Genomic DNA, 16,337 nt, shown 5'->3' on the forward strand with positions numbered 1-16,337 from the left:
TCTCGGAGATAGTTCCAGTGGAAAAATCGGGCCCAGTTTTCTGCAGATTTCCCATCTGATGTGGAGAAAAGTGCTACAAATATATAGGATAAAACTGAAACTATAAACGACCAAGTTAGAGATATTTACAAGCCACCTGCCGAAGGTTAAGGGGACACATGTAAGAAAAAAGCACTCGAGAACGGAACTAGTGTTCCTTCCGCACAACAATCACTCCCATTAGTACAGTTCTTTGCCACACTCTTGAGGATAAGTAAACACATCAAAAAAGTTTTGCATCACCCCAGTTCCCAGTACTCCTGAAGATAGACGTTGACTGTGGATATTGTTTCACAGCCACAGTCCTTTGACTGTTCAGAGATGTCACTAAACCCAGCCAGCCGCTGTGGCCGAGCGATTCAAGGCGCTTCAGTCCGGAACCACGCTGCTGCTACGGTCACAGGTTCCAATCCTGCCTCGGGCATGGATATGTGTGATGTCCTTAGGTTACCTAGGTTTAAGCAGTTCTAAGTCTAGGGGACTGATGACCTCAGATGTTAAGTCCCATAGTGCTTAGAGCCATTTGAACCCTTGGAACTAAACCCACCCAAAGATGTAAACAACCACTCATGAGCAACGCCTATTAGACGGAGGGGGTCTGACAGCCAGTCAGTTCCAGTCCTTCCACCAGGAAGGAGGTACAAGGCTCGTGTTGTCTGTAGTTCAACCATGCCTAGGCGGTCAACATCGCGGTTCGATCGCTTCCACATTGTTACTTTGTGGCAGGAAGGTCTCTCAACAAGAGAAGTCTCTGAGTGAACCAAAGCGATGTTCGGACATGGAGGAGATAGAGAGACGGTAACTGTCGATGACATACCTCGCTGAAGCCGCTCAAGGGCTACTACTGCAGTGGATGACCGCTACCTACGGATTATGGCTCGGAGGAACCCTGACAGCAGCTTTTCGTGTAGCCACAGCACGTCGTGTTACATCTCAAACTATGCGCAATAGGCTGCACGATTCGCAACTTCACACCCGACTTCCATGGCGAGGTCCGTCTTTGCAATCACGATACCATGCAGCGCGGTACCGCTGAGGCCACCAACATGCCGAATGGACCGCTCAGGATTGAGATCACGTTCTCTTCACCGATGTGTGTCGCATACGCCTTCAACCAGACAATCGTCGGTGTTTGGAGGCCTTAGATAGTGCAACTATATCGGCAGCATATTGGCGAGACATTCGTCTTCATGGACGACAATTCGTGCCGGCATCGTGCACATCTTTTGAATGACGTCCTTCAGGATAACGACATCGCTCTACGAGAGTGGCCAGCATGTTCACCAGACATGAATCCTATCGAACTTGATTTGGATAGATTGGAAAGAGCTGTTTATGGGCGACGTGACCCACCAACCACTCTGAGGGACCTACGCCGCATCTCCGTTGAGGAGTGGGACAATCTGGACCAACAGTGCGTTGATGAACTTGTGGATAGTATGCCACGACGGATACAGGCATGCATTAACGCAAGAGGACGTGCTACTGTGGTATTAGAGGTATCGGTGTGTACAGCGATCTCGACCACTACTTCTGAAGGTCTCGCTCTATGATGGTACAACATGAAATGTGTGGTTTTCATGAGCAATAAAAAGAGTGGAAATGATGTTTATGTTGATCTCTGTTCCATTTTCCTGTACAGGTTCAGGAACTCTCGGAACTTTTTTTGATGTGTGTAATAGCAGGAATATTGTCCTTAAGTTACCGTGTCGTTGAAATCAACGAGAAATGCCCTAACTTACCTAAAAAGGCTTTCCCATGTGAAATATTCTTGGTTGCAGTTTACCGTGACGCAACACAGTGAGACTCGTCTTCATGCCCATCAGCAAATTGCCGAAGGTTTTGTGAATTTGGGAAAATACACTTGTTTAGGAAGTGATATTATCAGGTATCTGACAAATCAGTTCAGTTTCTCGAAGTATTCGAAGACTCTACTAAGGCTACCGAAGTTGACAATAGTCCGACGTCGCAGTTGCTTGTGCCGCTGGTGTGCCATGTACAGGAATATTGTGCTGACAAAAATAATATTCAGATTTTGGTTAAATATTTAAAGCACTCGGAACTGGATAAGAGATCGTATTTGAAGGAGACGTTGTGCCACAGTATTTTAAAGGAACTGCTGAAAGCAAGCTCTTGAAAACCCTTATGCGAAAAAATAGAAATGGAGAAAGTGCATTTGCTTGTATTATTTCTAGTACGACAGGTGACTCATCTAAAGCAACGCTTGATAACAGATAGAGGAAGTTTATGCCGCTTCACGTTCCAGATGTGATTCAGTTCAAGGTAAACTCGATCTTATGCAGCTTTGCTAAGTAAATACATTATCAGTACTGATGCCCCCAATGTTTGGTCCTATAGTAATGTAAAGACAGAAATTCATGCGAACAATGCACCAAATTTTTTGGCAGGCACGCAATGTAATGTATTTGTTCTCCACACCGGCATGCTGTACTATCTGCAGAGTGTTGTACAGAGGACAAAGTCTCAACATCGACCCCTTCAAAACCTGCAAAGAGTGTGTCTTTCCATCTGAGGCAGAGGAGCAGGAAACTGTCGAGAAAATTTCCATGTATCTGTTGATGTGAAATCCAGATGAGGTACAGTCACCCATGGAGTGGTGGCGGTTTAAAGCAACAACTCATACCTGAGTGTCGCAAGTGGCACGAGAAGTCATATATAGACCTGCCTCTATTGACTCTAGCAAGAGGGTGGTTATTACAGCTGGGCTTGTCATTGAGGATAAACATAATTGAATATCTACGGTAAATCTGAACTACCTGCTTATGGTGCACTGCAGTATCACTGTATGTATCAGATATAACATCTTATTTTAGTTAACATAGACCTCTAACATCGTAATTATCTGTTTTAGGATTAAATTCACCAGGAGTGTCGTTATATTAGTTACGAAACCAAGCATATGTCTGTATTTGCTTAAAGGAAAGTTGTTCATAAACTATGTAAATTTTTCTTGATGCAGTTTGTGTTCCTTCATTGTTTTGCTTTTAATTTTAAGAAATACGTTTGCACCCAACAATAATTTATTGGCTGTAGTGTAAGACTCTAATGTCATGTAGATATTTTAGCATATACCAAAGAGCAATAGTTTCTAAATCGTCTATATTGGACTGGTATGATTATGGGTGTTGTGGTGGCTGAGATCGTGCTGCATAATAGTCGCCGAATGCTCGTCTTTTTTCTCTGCAGTAGCGTACACCTTAGCAGGGTGTCCACAGTGAAAGCAGATAAGAATATTGCCTTCCATTCTCTTCTGCGGGGTGCCATAATTGAAAGAGTTGGCCGTACCTACGTCGGTCGGATGCTGGGTTGTCGCTTGACGGTTGTTATTGAAGTCCGAGTGGACTTAGTCCATTCTTTATGGCATGTACTACTGGTGGTTGAGACAGGTGTCGAAGTTCCATAAACCTTTAACATTCTTTACTGATGTTTGCTTCTTGGAGGACCACAGCCATGTAGAATTTTTAAAGAAATTCCCGTTTGACTGTATTTATTTCACCTAATCATGATTTCTCCTTAACAGCCATTCTCAAGTGCATGCTAAAATGTTAAAACAAAATTCCCCTGCCTTTGAGACATCATCGTCGGAAAAAGATGTTCATGGTCTCATTGACCAATTATGTTTCAGAATATGTTTACATACCGAAGATACAAGATATGAATGACATTGTGCTGTCTAATAGCCTGGTGTATGCGACTGGCGACGTCATGGTGATCTTTCACAAGTACAGCCAACTCTTTTCCATTGCATTTCCTCGATGCGCTGGCACCACTTAATGCATTCTTCTGGTGCTGTGAGATCCTTCACCAAAAGACTTCAGGATGTACCTTGTGCGACGGCTTTCATCAAATATGATATTTTATCGGTTTCTGTCTTATTCAGATTCACTTGTTGATTGTCACCAAATGTTTTTGTCAGTGTGGCCTTGGATTTGTCGCAGCTATTGAGCTTCTTCGTTGTATTCCAACCATTGCTGGGCTGTGCCGTCCAAGTAAAATACACATCTCATCCCAATTGTTGTGTTTCGTGACTCTTTCGAATCCACTCAGCCACTTCGTCGGGTCCTTAACGGCGGGCTGGGAAAATTACTGATGGAGGTCTGGTGTGCAGCTGACTTACTGCTAGCTTGGAATGCATTGGTCTCCTGAACATGTGGACCTTACGAAAGATGTACTGCTTGTATTCTGGTTCCTGGTGACGGCTATTATACAGCCGGCTTTTATGTAGCCTAACTGGAGCGACACTGTGATGTTATCTAGTGGAGACCACGATCAAGTCCAAATCCGAAAGCAGGGTCGTCAACGAAATACAACAGTTTACAAACGAAGCACGTTTATTACGAGAAGAAACGTACAGCCAGATCAGAACTGACTTCCTGGACGGATAGTGCAACTATTTATACATAAAAATAATATTCCAGATAGTATTTATACATATATTGAATATTCGAGAATTTATAAAAATCACAAACATAAGTTATTCCAATAACCTCCTAGAAAGGATAAGCACTACTTAAAAAAGATCTGTTCGTGGTCAGAGTAGAACTGGCGACACGCAGGACTGCAGTTGGCGATGCTAACCACTGCGTCACACTCCACGCACGACAACTCGCCGTAATGTCTTCGAACTGAAGATAAATACTCACTGCTTCCAGAAAATCAGATAACTGCATCTTTTAGGTACAGCAGCAGTGGGAATAGCAATATGTCCTTCTATACCCTCTAATGTCATATGTATCACATTAATGAGGTGTGCAGTTCTCCATTGATGTGGATTTTCAATGTGAGAAAATATTGTAAACTATTTCCGATAATGTTTCATATTCACATTTCCAGAAATGATTTAAAGAGACGGTGTTAGTGCTTGCTACTCACCTCCGAAAGCCGGTCGAAGCGTGCAAACAGCTCATTGAGTATTTTCACCAGCTCTGTCGCTGAGTAGGTGGAGGAGATCGCGGTGAAGCCTACGATGTCAGCGTACAGGATGCTGCAAAATGAAACGAAATCTGTTAGTATTCGACTGTTGTCTGTTGCTTTGTCTGTACCTTATATAACATTTCTCTGCAGTATACCAGTAATACAAGAGACGCCTGTTATTTGTATATTTCTTTCAAATAGTCTTTGTACGTTACTGACAGTACAACTAGCCATCTGGCGCCGAGCAGTGTGTCAGCAGTGCGCAAGTAGCAGCATTATTGCATTTTCTAGAAAGTCTTGTATTTTAATAATTTCGTGTCGAATTGTTTGTGCTATCTGTAGATTAGTTCAGACGTTCTTTGCACAACAGCATTTAGATGGATAGAGACTGCGACTGTTGTGTTCGGACGTGGGTTGAGTTGGCATCCCTTCGCTCCCAGCTTCAGGCAGTGTTGACTTCGCTCACACAGCTTGAGGCTGTTGCCAATGGGCATCACTGTTTGGGTCTGGAAGGGGGTTTGTCGGGGACGGCCAGCTCGAGCCATGCATCCCCCGATCGGACTACGGCTGTGGCTGCCCGGGATACTGCCCACATTGAGGCTGACCCCTCATCCGTGGTAGAGTGGGAGGTCGTCTCGAGGTGTGGCAGAGGGCGAAAGACATTCCGGAGGGCTGAACGGAATGCCTCTCCTGTTTGTCTGACGAACCGGTTTCAGGCTCTGTCTCTGGCTGATACTGATCTACGGCCGGACGTGGGTGCTTGTCCTGTTATTACAAAGGCACAGACGGTGTTTAGAAAGGATAGATTGCATGCAACCGGTGGTGGCGGGTTTGTCGCTGTTGGTAGTAGTTTGTCCTGTAGTGAAGTAGAAGTGGATAGTTTCTGTGAATTATCATGGGTGGAGGTTATACTCAGCAACCGTTGTAGGTTAATAATTGGCTCCTTTTACCGACCTCCCGACTCAGTAGCATTAGTGGCAGAACAACTGAGAGACAATCTGGAAAACATTTCACATAAATGTCCTCAGCATGTTATAGTCTTAGGTGGAGATTTCAATTTGCCAGATATAGACTGGGATACTCAGATGTTTAGGACAGGTGGTAGGGACAGAGCATCGAGTGACATACTGAGTGCACTATCCGAAAATTACCTCGAGCAATTAAACAGAGAACCGATTCGTGGAGATAACATCTTGGACCTACTGATAACGAACAGACCCAAACTTTTCGACTCTGTAAGCGCAGAACAGTGAATCAGTGATCATAAGGCCGTTTCAGCATCCCTGAATATGGAAGTAAATAGAAATATAAAAAAAGGGAGGAAGGTTTATCTGTTTAGCAAGAGTAATAGAAGGCAGGTTTCAGACTACCTAACAGATCAAAACGAAAATTTCTGTTCCGACACCGACAATGTTGAGTGTTTATGGAAAAAGTTCAAGGCAATCGAAAAATGCGTTTTAGACAGGTACGTGCCGAGTAAAACTGTGAAGGACGGAAGAAATCCACGTGGTTCAAGAACAAAGGAAACAACTGCGAAAGCAAAGAGGGCTTCACTGAAAATTTAAACGCAGCCAAAACCTCTCCGACAAACAGAAGGTAAACGATGTCAAAGTTAGCGTAAGGAAGGCTATGTATGAAGCGTTCAGTGAATTCGAAAGTAAAATTCTATGTACCGACTTGACAGAAAATACTAGGAAGTTCTGGTCTTACGTTAAATCAGTAAATGGATCGAAACAGCACATCCGACACTCTGTGATGATAATGGCATTGAAACAGAGGATGACACGCGTAAAGCTCAGAAACTAAACACCTTTTTCCAAAGCTATTTCACAGAGGAAGACCGCACTGCAATTCCTTCTCTAAATCCTCGCACGAAATAAGTATCCAAGGAATAGAAAATCAACTGAAATCACTCAACAGAGGAAAGTCCATTGGACCTGACGGGATACCAATTCGATTCTACGCAGAGTACGCGAAAGAACTTGCCCCCCTTCTAACAGCCGTGTACCGCAAGTTTCTAGAGGAACGGAAGGTTCGACATGATTGGAAAAGAGCACAGGTAGTTCCAGTTTTCAAGAAGGGTCGTCGAGCACATGCGCAAAACTATAGGCCTCTATCTCTGACATCGATCTGTTGTAGAATTTTAGAACATGTTTCTTGCTCGCGTATCATGTCATTTCTGGAAACCCATAATCTATTCTGTAGGAATCAACATGGATTCCGGAACCCAACTCGCTTTATTTGTTCATGAGACCCAGAAACTATTAGATACAGGCTAGCAGGTAGCACCATTTTCATTGACTTCGGGAAGGCGTTCGATACAGTTCCGCACTGTCGCCAGCTAAACAAAGTAAGACCCTACGGAATATCAGACAAGCTGTGTAGCTGGATTCAAGAGTTTTTAGCTAACAGAACACAGCATGTTGTTCTCAATGGCGAGACGTCTACAGACATTAAAGTGACCTCTGGCGTGCCACAGGAGAGTGTTATTGACCAGTGCTTTTCACAATATATATATAAATAACCTAGTAGATAGTGTCGGAAGTGCCAAGCGGCTTTTCGCGGATGATGCTGTAGTATACAGAAAAGTTGTAGCGTTAGAAAATTCCAGCGAAATGCATAAAGATCTGCAGCGGATAGGCACTTGGTGCAGGGAGTGGCAACTTTCCCTTAACATAGACAAATGTAATGTATTGCGAATACATAGGAAGAAGGATCCTTTATTGTATGATTATATGATAGCGGAACAAACACTGGAAGCAGTTACTTCTGTAAAGTATATGGGAGTATGGGTGCGGAACGATTTGAAGTGGAGTGATCATATTAAATTAATTGTTGCTAAGGCGGTTGCTAGGTTGAGATTCATTGGGAGAGTCCTTAGAAAATGTAGTCCATTAAAAAATGGAGGTTGTTTACAAAACACTCGTTTGACCTATACTTGAGTATTGCTCATAAGTGTGGGATCCGTACCATGTCGGGTTGACAGAGGAGATAGAGAAGATCCAAAGAAGAGCGGCGTGTTTCGTCACGGGGTTATTTGGCAACCGTGATAGCGTTACGGAGATGTTTAGCAAACTCATGTGGCAGACTCTGCAAGAGAGGCGCTCTACATCACGATGTAGCTTGCGGTCCAGGTTTCGAGAGGGTGCGTTTCTGGATAAGGTATCGAATATGTTGCTTCCCCCTACTTATACCTCCCGAGGAGATCACGATAGTAAAACTAGAGAGATTCGGGCGTGCACGGAGGCTTTCCGGCAGTCGTTCTTCCCCCGACCCATACGCGACTGGAACAGGAAAAGAAGGTAATGACAGTGGCACGTAAAGTGCCCTCCGTCACACAGCGTTCGGTGACTTGCAGAGTATAAATGTAGATGCAGTTAGAGACAAAATTTTAACTGGTGCTTCCCGGCGGCGCTAGGCGTCGTACTATTGAATTCCCCTGCCCTGGAACGAAGGGATTTAACCGAACTAGCAGGGTCTCCTAACCAGGTGTGCTGCACCTTTGTGCTACTTACAGGAGCAAATTGACAGCGATTTTCGAAGAGAAAACCTTAATACCGACTAGTCGGTACAATGACTGGCTTATAGGCAATACACACTGCATACAAACGCTGCACAGTGCCTACGCTCTGCGAAATCTCAGGAGCATACTCAAGTGTAAATGGCGCCTCATGTCGGTGTAGTTTCAGCCTACATTCTCTGTCTAATAAAATTAATGTGTGTGTGTGTGTGTTTGTGTGTGTGTGTTTTGATAGATTAACAAGGAGTAAATTGTACGTCAGATTTCCACTTTATCTACGAGCGATTTGGAGACACTACACTCGTATTTGAGAATACACAGGTTTCAGCGTCCAAAGGCTCATACAGGTTATGGCTTCCTGTGGTTCACTGAGTCAGTTCCAACGGATGCTGGGACACAAGAGATCTACCGTCCCATGTTTGTCCAGTCCGATTATTTACGTCTGCCTGGGGTATGCTACATTACATCCTAATGTTCCTTTGCTTCTTCTTTGTGCAGTTTCACCCAAGATGCGACATAATTATCTTATCTACACGTCTTTGTTGAAGATAGTATTCTATACCTAATATGATAGCTAGATGTAGTGGGAATTAATGAAGTTCAGTGGCAGGAGGAACAAGACTTCTAGTCAGGTGAATACAAGGTTATAAATAAAAACTCAAATAGGGGTAATGCAGGAGTAGGTTTAATAAGGTTTAAAAATTAGAAGAGCGGAGTAAGCTACTACAAACAGCGTAGTGACCATATTATTGTAGCCAAGATAGGCATGAAACCCACTCCTACCACAGCAGTACAAGTTCATGTGCTAACTGGCTCCGCAGATGATGAAGACATTGAAGAAATGTATGATGTGATTAAAGAAATTATTCAGATAGTTAAGGGAAATGAAAATTTAATAGTCATGGGGAACTGGAATTCGATAATAGGGAAAGGAAGAGAAGGAAAAGTAGTAGGTGAATATGGAGTGGGGGTAAGGAATGAAAGAGGAAGCCGCCTCATAGAATTTCGCGCAGAGCGTAACTTGCCAGCGTTAACAGTTAAGCAAACGTTAAATACGTGGCAAATTAGTATTACACTACGATATCTGAGTAAATCAGTGTTATAATACAACTTCTGAGCCCTTCTTACATAAGGTTTAGTTACCAGAAAGCTAAAACTCACGTAGCCGTCTGCTTAAATTCCTTAGCTATAATGAAATAATTGTTGAAAGGAGAAAATATAAAAATGCCGTAAATGAAGCAGGCAAAAAGGAATACAAACGTCTTAAAATGAGATTGACAGAATGTGCAAAATGGCTAAGCACGTATGGCTAGAGGACAAATGTAAGGAGGTAGAGGCAAATATCACAAGTAGTAGGGTAGACACTGAGTACAGGAAAATTAAAGAGACCTTTGGAGAAAAGAGAGCCACTTGTATGAGCTCAGATGGAAACCCAGTTCTAAGCAAATAAGGGAAAGGAGAAAGGTGGAAAGCGTATATAGAGGGTCTATACAAGGGCGATGTACTTGAGGACAATATTATGGAAATGTACGAGGATGTAGATGAGGATGAAAAGGGAGATACGATACTGCGTGAAGAGTTTGACAGAGCACTGAAAGACCTGAGTGGAAACAAGGCCCCCGGAGTAGACAACATTCCATTGGAACTACTTACTGCCTTGGGAGAGCCAGTCCTGACAAAACTCTGCCATCTGGTGAGCAAGATGTATGAAACAGGCGAAATATCCTCAGACTTCAAGAAGAATATAATAATTCCAATCCTAAAGAAATCATGTGTCGACTGGTTTGAAAATTACCTAGCTATCAGTTTAATAAGTCATGGTTGCAAAATACAAACACGAATACTTTACAGACGAATGGAAAAACTGGTAGAAGCCGAACTCGGGGAAGATCAGTTTATATTCAGTTGAAATGTTGGAACAAGCGGGAAAATACCGACCCTACGATTTATCTTAGGAAATAGATTAAGGAAAGGCAAACCTACCTTTCTAGCATTTGTAGTCTTAGAGAAAGCTTTTGACAATTTTGACCGGAATACTCTGTTTAAAGTTTACAGTTGATTTACAGTTGATAGAGAAGCCAGATGGCAGTTATAAGAACAGAGGGGAATGAAAGGAAAGCAGTGGTTGAGAAGAAAATGAGACAGGGTCGTAGCCTATCCCAGATGTTATTCAATCTGTATATTGAGCAAGCAATAAAGGAAACAAAAGGAAAATTTGGAGCAGGAATTAAGAGCTTTGCCGAAGACATTGTAATTCTGTCAGAGACAGAAAAGGACCTGGAAGATCATTTAAACGGAAGGGATAGCATTTTGGAAGGTGGATACACGATGAACATCAACAAAAGCAAAACGAGGATCATGAAATGTTGTAGAACTAAGTCAGGTGTTGCTGAGGGAATTAGATTAGGAAATGAGACACTTAAAGTAGTAGATGAGTTTTTCTATTTGTGGAGCAAAATAACTGATGATGGTCGAAGTGAAGTGGAAATAATATGTAGACTGGTTATGGCAAGGAAAGCGTTTCTGAAGAAGAAAAATTTGTTAACATCTAGTATAGATTTAAGTGTCAGGAAGGTGTTTCTGAAAATATTTGTGTGGAGGGGAGTGAAACATGGACGATAAATAGTTTACATAAGAAGAGAATAGAAGCTTTCGAAATGTGGTGCTACAGAAGAATGCTGAAGATTAGATGGGTAGTCACGTAAGTGATGAGGAAGTACTGATTAGAATTAGGGAGAAGAGGAAATTGTGGAACAACCTGACTAAAAGAAGAGACCTGTTAGGAGGACACATTCTGAAGCATCAAGGGTTCACCAATTAAGTGTTGGAGGGAATCGTGGAGGGTAAAAATTGTAGAGGTACACCAAGAGATGAATACACTAAACAGTTTCAGAGGGATGTAGGTCGCAGTAGTTACTCAGAGATGAAGAAGCTTGCACAGGAAAGAGTAGCATGGAGAGCTGCATCAAGCCAGTCTCTAGACTGAAGACCATAACAACAACAACACCTGAAATGAAGACAGCTGTAAAAATGGTAAGACAAAAGTTGTTGGTTTTGAGAGAATACGTGCTAAAGTGGCAATAAAATTTGATAAATAACATTTTTCAATTGCATTCATTCTAATTTTTTTTATTCAGATAAGTCATTATTACAAATATTTCTAAAGTAACGGCATATTTTTAAATCGTAAATTTTATTCAACATTTTACTTTTAAAAGCACATCAGTGCGTACTTAAAGTTGTGTACTTTCAGACTAAGTGCACTTAGAACGAACTAGCATTGACTTACCACAGTTTACTTGTAGGGCGAGATAATGAAACATAACTGGGAAACATCCCAGAAACACAACTTTAGAAGGTGCGAATCGTTTCAGATTATGATACTAAGATTTCCATTACCAATTTTAGTAGTTTTTGCAAAAATTAATGGACAACACAAATCTAATTTCATTGTCGCCTTACTCCAGGACGTAGAGAATGTTAAGGATGATGCTTAACATAACTACCATTATATTGCAGCGCAAAATGTACGTAAACTATGATAATGGACGCAACTTAACAGCATTTACTTGCTTAAATAATTATTCCGATTTACCTAGCTATCAGTTTAATAAGTCATGGTTGCAAAATACAAACACGAATACTTTACAGACGAATGGAAAAACTGGTAGAAGCCGAACTCGGGGAAGATCAGTTTATATTCAGTTGAAATGTTGGAACAAGCGGGAAAATACCGACCCTACGATTTATCTTAGGAAATAGATTAAGGAAAGGCAAACCTACCTTTCTAGCATTTGTAGTCTTAGAGAAAGCTTTTGACAATTTTGACCGGAATACTCTGTTTAAAGTTTACAGTTGATTTACAGTTGATAGAGAAGCCAGATGGCAGTTATAAGAACAGAGGGGAATGAAAGGAAAGCAGTGGTTGAGAAGAAAATGAGACAGGGTCGTAGCCTATCCCAGATGTTATTCAATCTGTATATTGAGCAAGCAATAAAGGAAACAAAAGGAAAATTTGGAGCAGGAATTAAGAGCTTTGCCGAAGACATTGTAATTCTGTCAGAGACAGAAAAGGACCTGGAAGATCATTTAAACGGAAGGGATAGCATTTTGGAAGGTGGATACACGATGAACATCAACAAAAGCAAAACGAGGATCATGAAATGTTGTAGAACTAAGTCAGGTGTTGCTGAGGGAATTAGATTAGGAAATGAGACACTTAAAGTAGTAGATGAGTTTTTCTATTTGTGGAGCAAAATAACTGATGATGGTCGAAGTGAAGTGGAAATAATATGTAGACTGGTTATGGCAAGGAAAGCGTTTCTGAAGAAGAAAAATTTGTTAACATCTAGTATAGATTTAAGTGTCAGGAAGGTGTTTCTGAAAATATTTGTGTGGAGGGGAGTGAAACATGGACGATAAATAGTTTACATAAGAAGAGAATAGAAGCTTTCGAAATGTGGTGCTACAGAAGAATGCTGAAGATTAGATGGGTAGTCACGTAAGTGATGAGGAAGTACTGATTAGAATTAGGGAGAAGAGGAAATTGTGGAACAACCTGACTAAAAGAAGAGACCTGTTAGGAGGACACATTCTGAAGCATCAAGGGTTCACCAATTAAGTGTTGGAGGGAATCGTGGAGGGTAAAAATTGTAGAGGTACACCAAGAGATGAATACACTAAACAGTTTCAGAGGGATGTAGGTCGCAGTAGTTACTCAGAGATGAAGAAGCTTGCACAGGAAAGAGTAGCATGGAGAGCTGCATCAAGCCAGTCTCTAGACTGAAGACCATAACAACAACAACACCTGAAATGAAGACAGCTGTAAAAATGGTAAGACAAAAGTTGTTGGTTTTGAGAGAATACGTGCTAAAGTGGCAATAAAATTTGATAAATAACATTTTTCAATTGCATTCATTCTAATTTTTTTTATTCAGATAAGTCATTATTACAAATATTTCTAAAGTAACGGCATATTTTTAAATCGTAAATTTTATTCAACATTTTACTTTTAAAAGCACATCAGTGCGTACTTAAAGTTGTGTACTTTCAGACTAAGTGCACTTAGAACGAACTAGCATTGACTTACCACAGTTTACTTGTAGGGCGAGATAATGAAACATAACTGGGAAACATCCCAGAAACACAACTTTAGAAGGTGCGAATCGTTTCAGATTATGATACTAAGATTTCCATTACCAATTTTAGTAGTTTTTGCAAAAATTAATGGACAACACAAATCTAATTTCATTGTCGCCTTACTCCAGGACGTAGAGAATGTTAAGGATGATGCTTAACATAACTACCATTATATTGCAGCGCAAAATGTACGTAAACTATGATAATGGACGCAACTTAACAGCATTTACTTGCTTAAATAATTATTCCGATTTACTATTCATGCAACACGTTTTGAAGAACATTTGCGCACAGCAACGTGGTCAGGATCTTTATGTGACTAGGAAATGCTCCAGTCCGACACGTCGAAACTTATCCTGAAATTAATAGTGCTGGAAGAAGCCACCTAAAAAAAATCACTTGAAACTTTTTAGCTGCTAAGGTGCAGTGAAATGTCATTTAAAATATATGAAAATTGCTCATTTTTGCCGCACGAAGAGACGCTTGTAACAGCGGCTTGTAAAGCCCTTCCTGCCTACCGCGCGAGTCGGCGAGTAAGCAGACGCACCCATGACATACAGCGCAAAGTCCAAAGTACACACATGTGAATTTTATGCATTTAAGCTATACCAGAAATCAATCAAATCATTAAGTTTCGGACTAACTTGCAGTTTATATTTACAACAAAGCTGTTTAGATGTAATTGTTAGGCAAGTGTCTCGTAGTGGACTTTAATCTGTTGATATGAAATACTTTATAACAATTCCTGTAGCACAATTTTTATCATAATTTTTCAGTAATGTATATTTTACTAAATATGAAATAGTTTCTTGTTTATTCTGTGTAGTCGTCACAAAAATGCGAAGTGTTTCAAAATGGCTCTGAGCTCTATGGCACTTAACTTTTGAGGTCTTCAGTCCCCTAGAACTTAGAACTACTTAAACCTAACGAACCTATGGACATCACACACATCCACGACCGAGGCAGGATTCGAAGCTGTGACCGTAGCGGTCGCGCGGTTCCAGACTGTAGCGACTAGAACTGCTCGGCCACTCCGGCCGGCTGCGAAGTATCGATTGGATAACGAAAACTAACATTTACCATACATCAGGTACACATAATAAAAGAAAAATTAATGCATTCAATTACTTCGCAATAATTGCTAGTTTTATTCAGACAGAATACGGATAGAGGGACTGTTGTTCTGCATATTGTGCTGCGAGCCATGCATATTTGATCAACTCCGTAAAAGGTGATGATGCAAACTGACGATGCAGAAACATCGGAAGCTTAACATTACTGTTCGCTTGATAAACCTGAATTGACGAAGACATGTCAAATGTTACACTGTCCAACAATTATCTGGAAAATGCTTCACACTGTTGATTATCGAGAGGCTAAATCACAGTATTAGCTCCTGGAGGAAAGGTTTCCGAATTATATTAACAGGCTATTCGGCGTCCTCCTACAGACAGAGATGTTGTTATGTCCGGGCCAAGTGTCCACCAAAAGCATTGAATTATTCTCTCCAATTGCAAGAAAACGTTCGGATGTAATATTAACACTTATTCTCACCCGTTTTTGCAGATTTTGTTATATCGGTTGCAAGATTTTTCGAACTAAACAGTCATTTCTTTTATTTTTGCCTTAATATGCCTTGAAATTCCCGAAGAAATATACAAAGCTGCGGAAACAGTAATCTACAGATACTATCTGTAGCATTGTTCTATAGGAATATATCACAGCATTTGTCGACTGCAAAGCTAATTTGTCATTTTTTACTCGAAATGATAAAGTGTGTTTTGCATGCAGTCTTTGCTTAAAAATTTACTAATTGAATTTATACATATCATTTTAGGGATAACGAAAAGATTCCTTTTACATCAGGCTCCTTTGTACTATCCATTAATGACAAGTCCTCTTTAGTTGAAGTAAATATCGTAACTTTGTGACTTCCTTTTGCATATAATTTCCCTGGATCTGTTTAAGTAGGTCGAGGATGCCTGGAAATCAAATGTTCATCTCACTTGCATTTCAGAGGACCCAGTCTCGTAAATGTCTCTCGGTAATGGTTCATTCACTCTCACAAGCAGTTCTAAACCATTAGAATAGTTTTTCTTTCACACTTTTGCGGGTTTAATTTTGGCACGTATTTCTTAGACTGTGTGATTCTTTCTCTCATTTATACAAGTCAAGTTCAGATTTTCCAAATTGTAACTGGCTTCGCATAAAACATAAAAGTATTTTCTCCCTCCTTCATTCAACAAAACAATTTACAGCCTTTTTTATCATTGAGATCTAAGACTGTAATGTTTTCTTTGGACTAGGCCGGCCGAAGTGGCTCAGCGTTTCTAGGCGCTACAATCTCGAATCGCACGACCGCTACGGTCGCAGGTTGGAATCCTGGGTCGGGCATGTATGTGTGTGATGTCCTTAGGTTAGTTAGGTTTGAGTAGTTCGAAATTCTATGGTACTGATGACCTCAGAAGCTAAGTCCCATAGTGCTCAGAGCACAGTAATCATAATTTCAACCAAAATTTACGGAATCGTCAGACTTATTTCCTGTTTCTTCTAACGTTTACACAATTCCCAACGAAATGTTGATATCATTCGAATGACTGTCCAAAAAATTACCTACTAAATAACTCAAGAGAAGTAACTGATTTCGAGTGTATACCATGTTCTTCATATGTCACCTTCACATGTTTGAAAACATCAGTTAGAT

At 41.0% G+C, this 16,337-nt stretch overlaps 1 protein-coding gene across 1 annotated transcript in view; it reads right to left on the minus strand.

Moving 5' to 3' along the window:
* LOC126335781 (adenylate cyclase type 3) overlaps positions 1-16,337 on the minus strand; it is an 861,859-nt gene that overhangs the window by 384,718 nt on the left and 460,804 nt on the right. The window contains exon 6 of the mRNA XM_049999243.1: positions 4,933-5,044. Coding sequence (XP_049855200.1) covers positions 4,933-5,044 — 112 coding nt within the window. The remainder of the gene's footprint in view (positions 1-4,932; positions 5,045-16,337) is intronic.

The sequence above is a fragment of the Schistocerca gregaria genome, chromosome 2 (assembly GCF_023897955.1).
Source record: "Schistocerca gregaria isolate iqSchGreg1 chromosome 2, iqSchGreg1.2, whole genome shotgun sequence".
Taxonomy (NCBI): domain Eukaryota; kingdom Metazoa; phylum Arthropoda; class Insecta; order Orthoptera; family Acrididae; genus Schistocerca; species Schistocerca gregaria.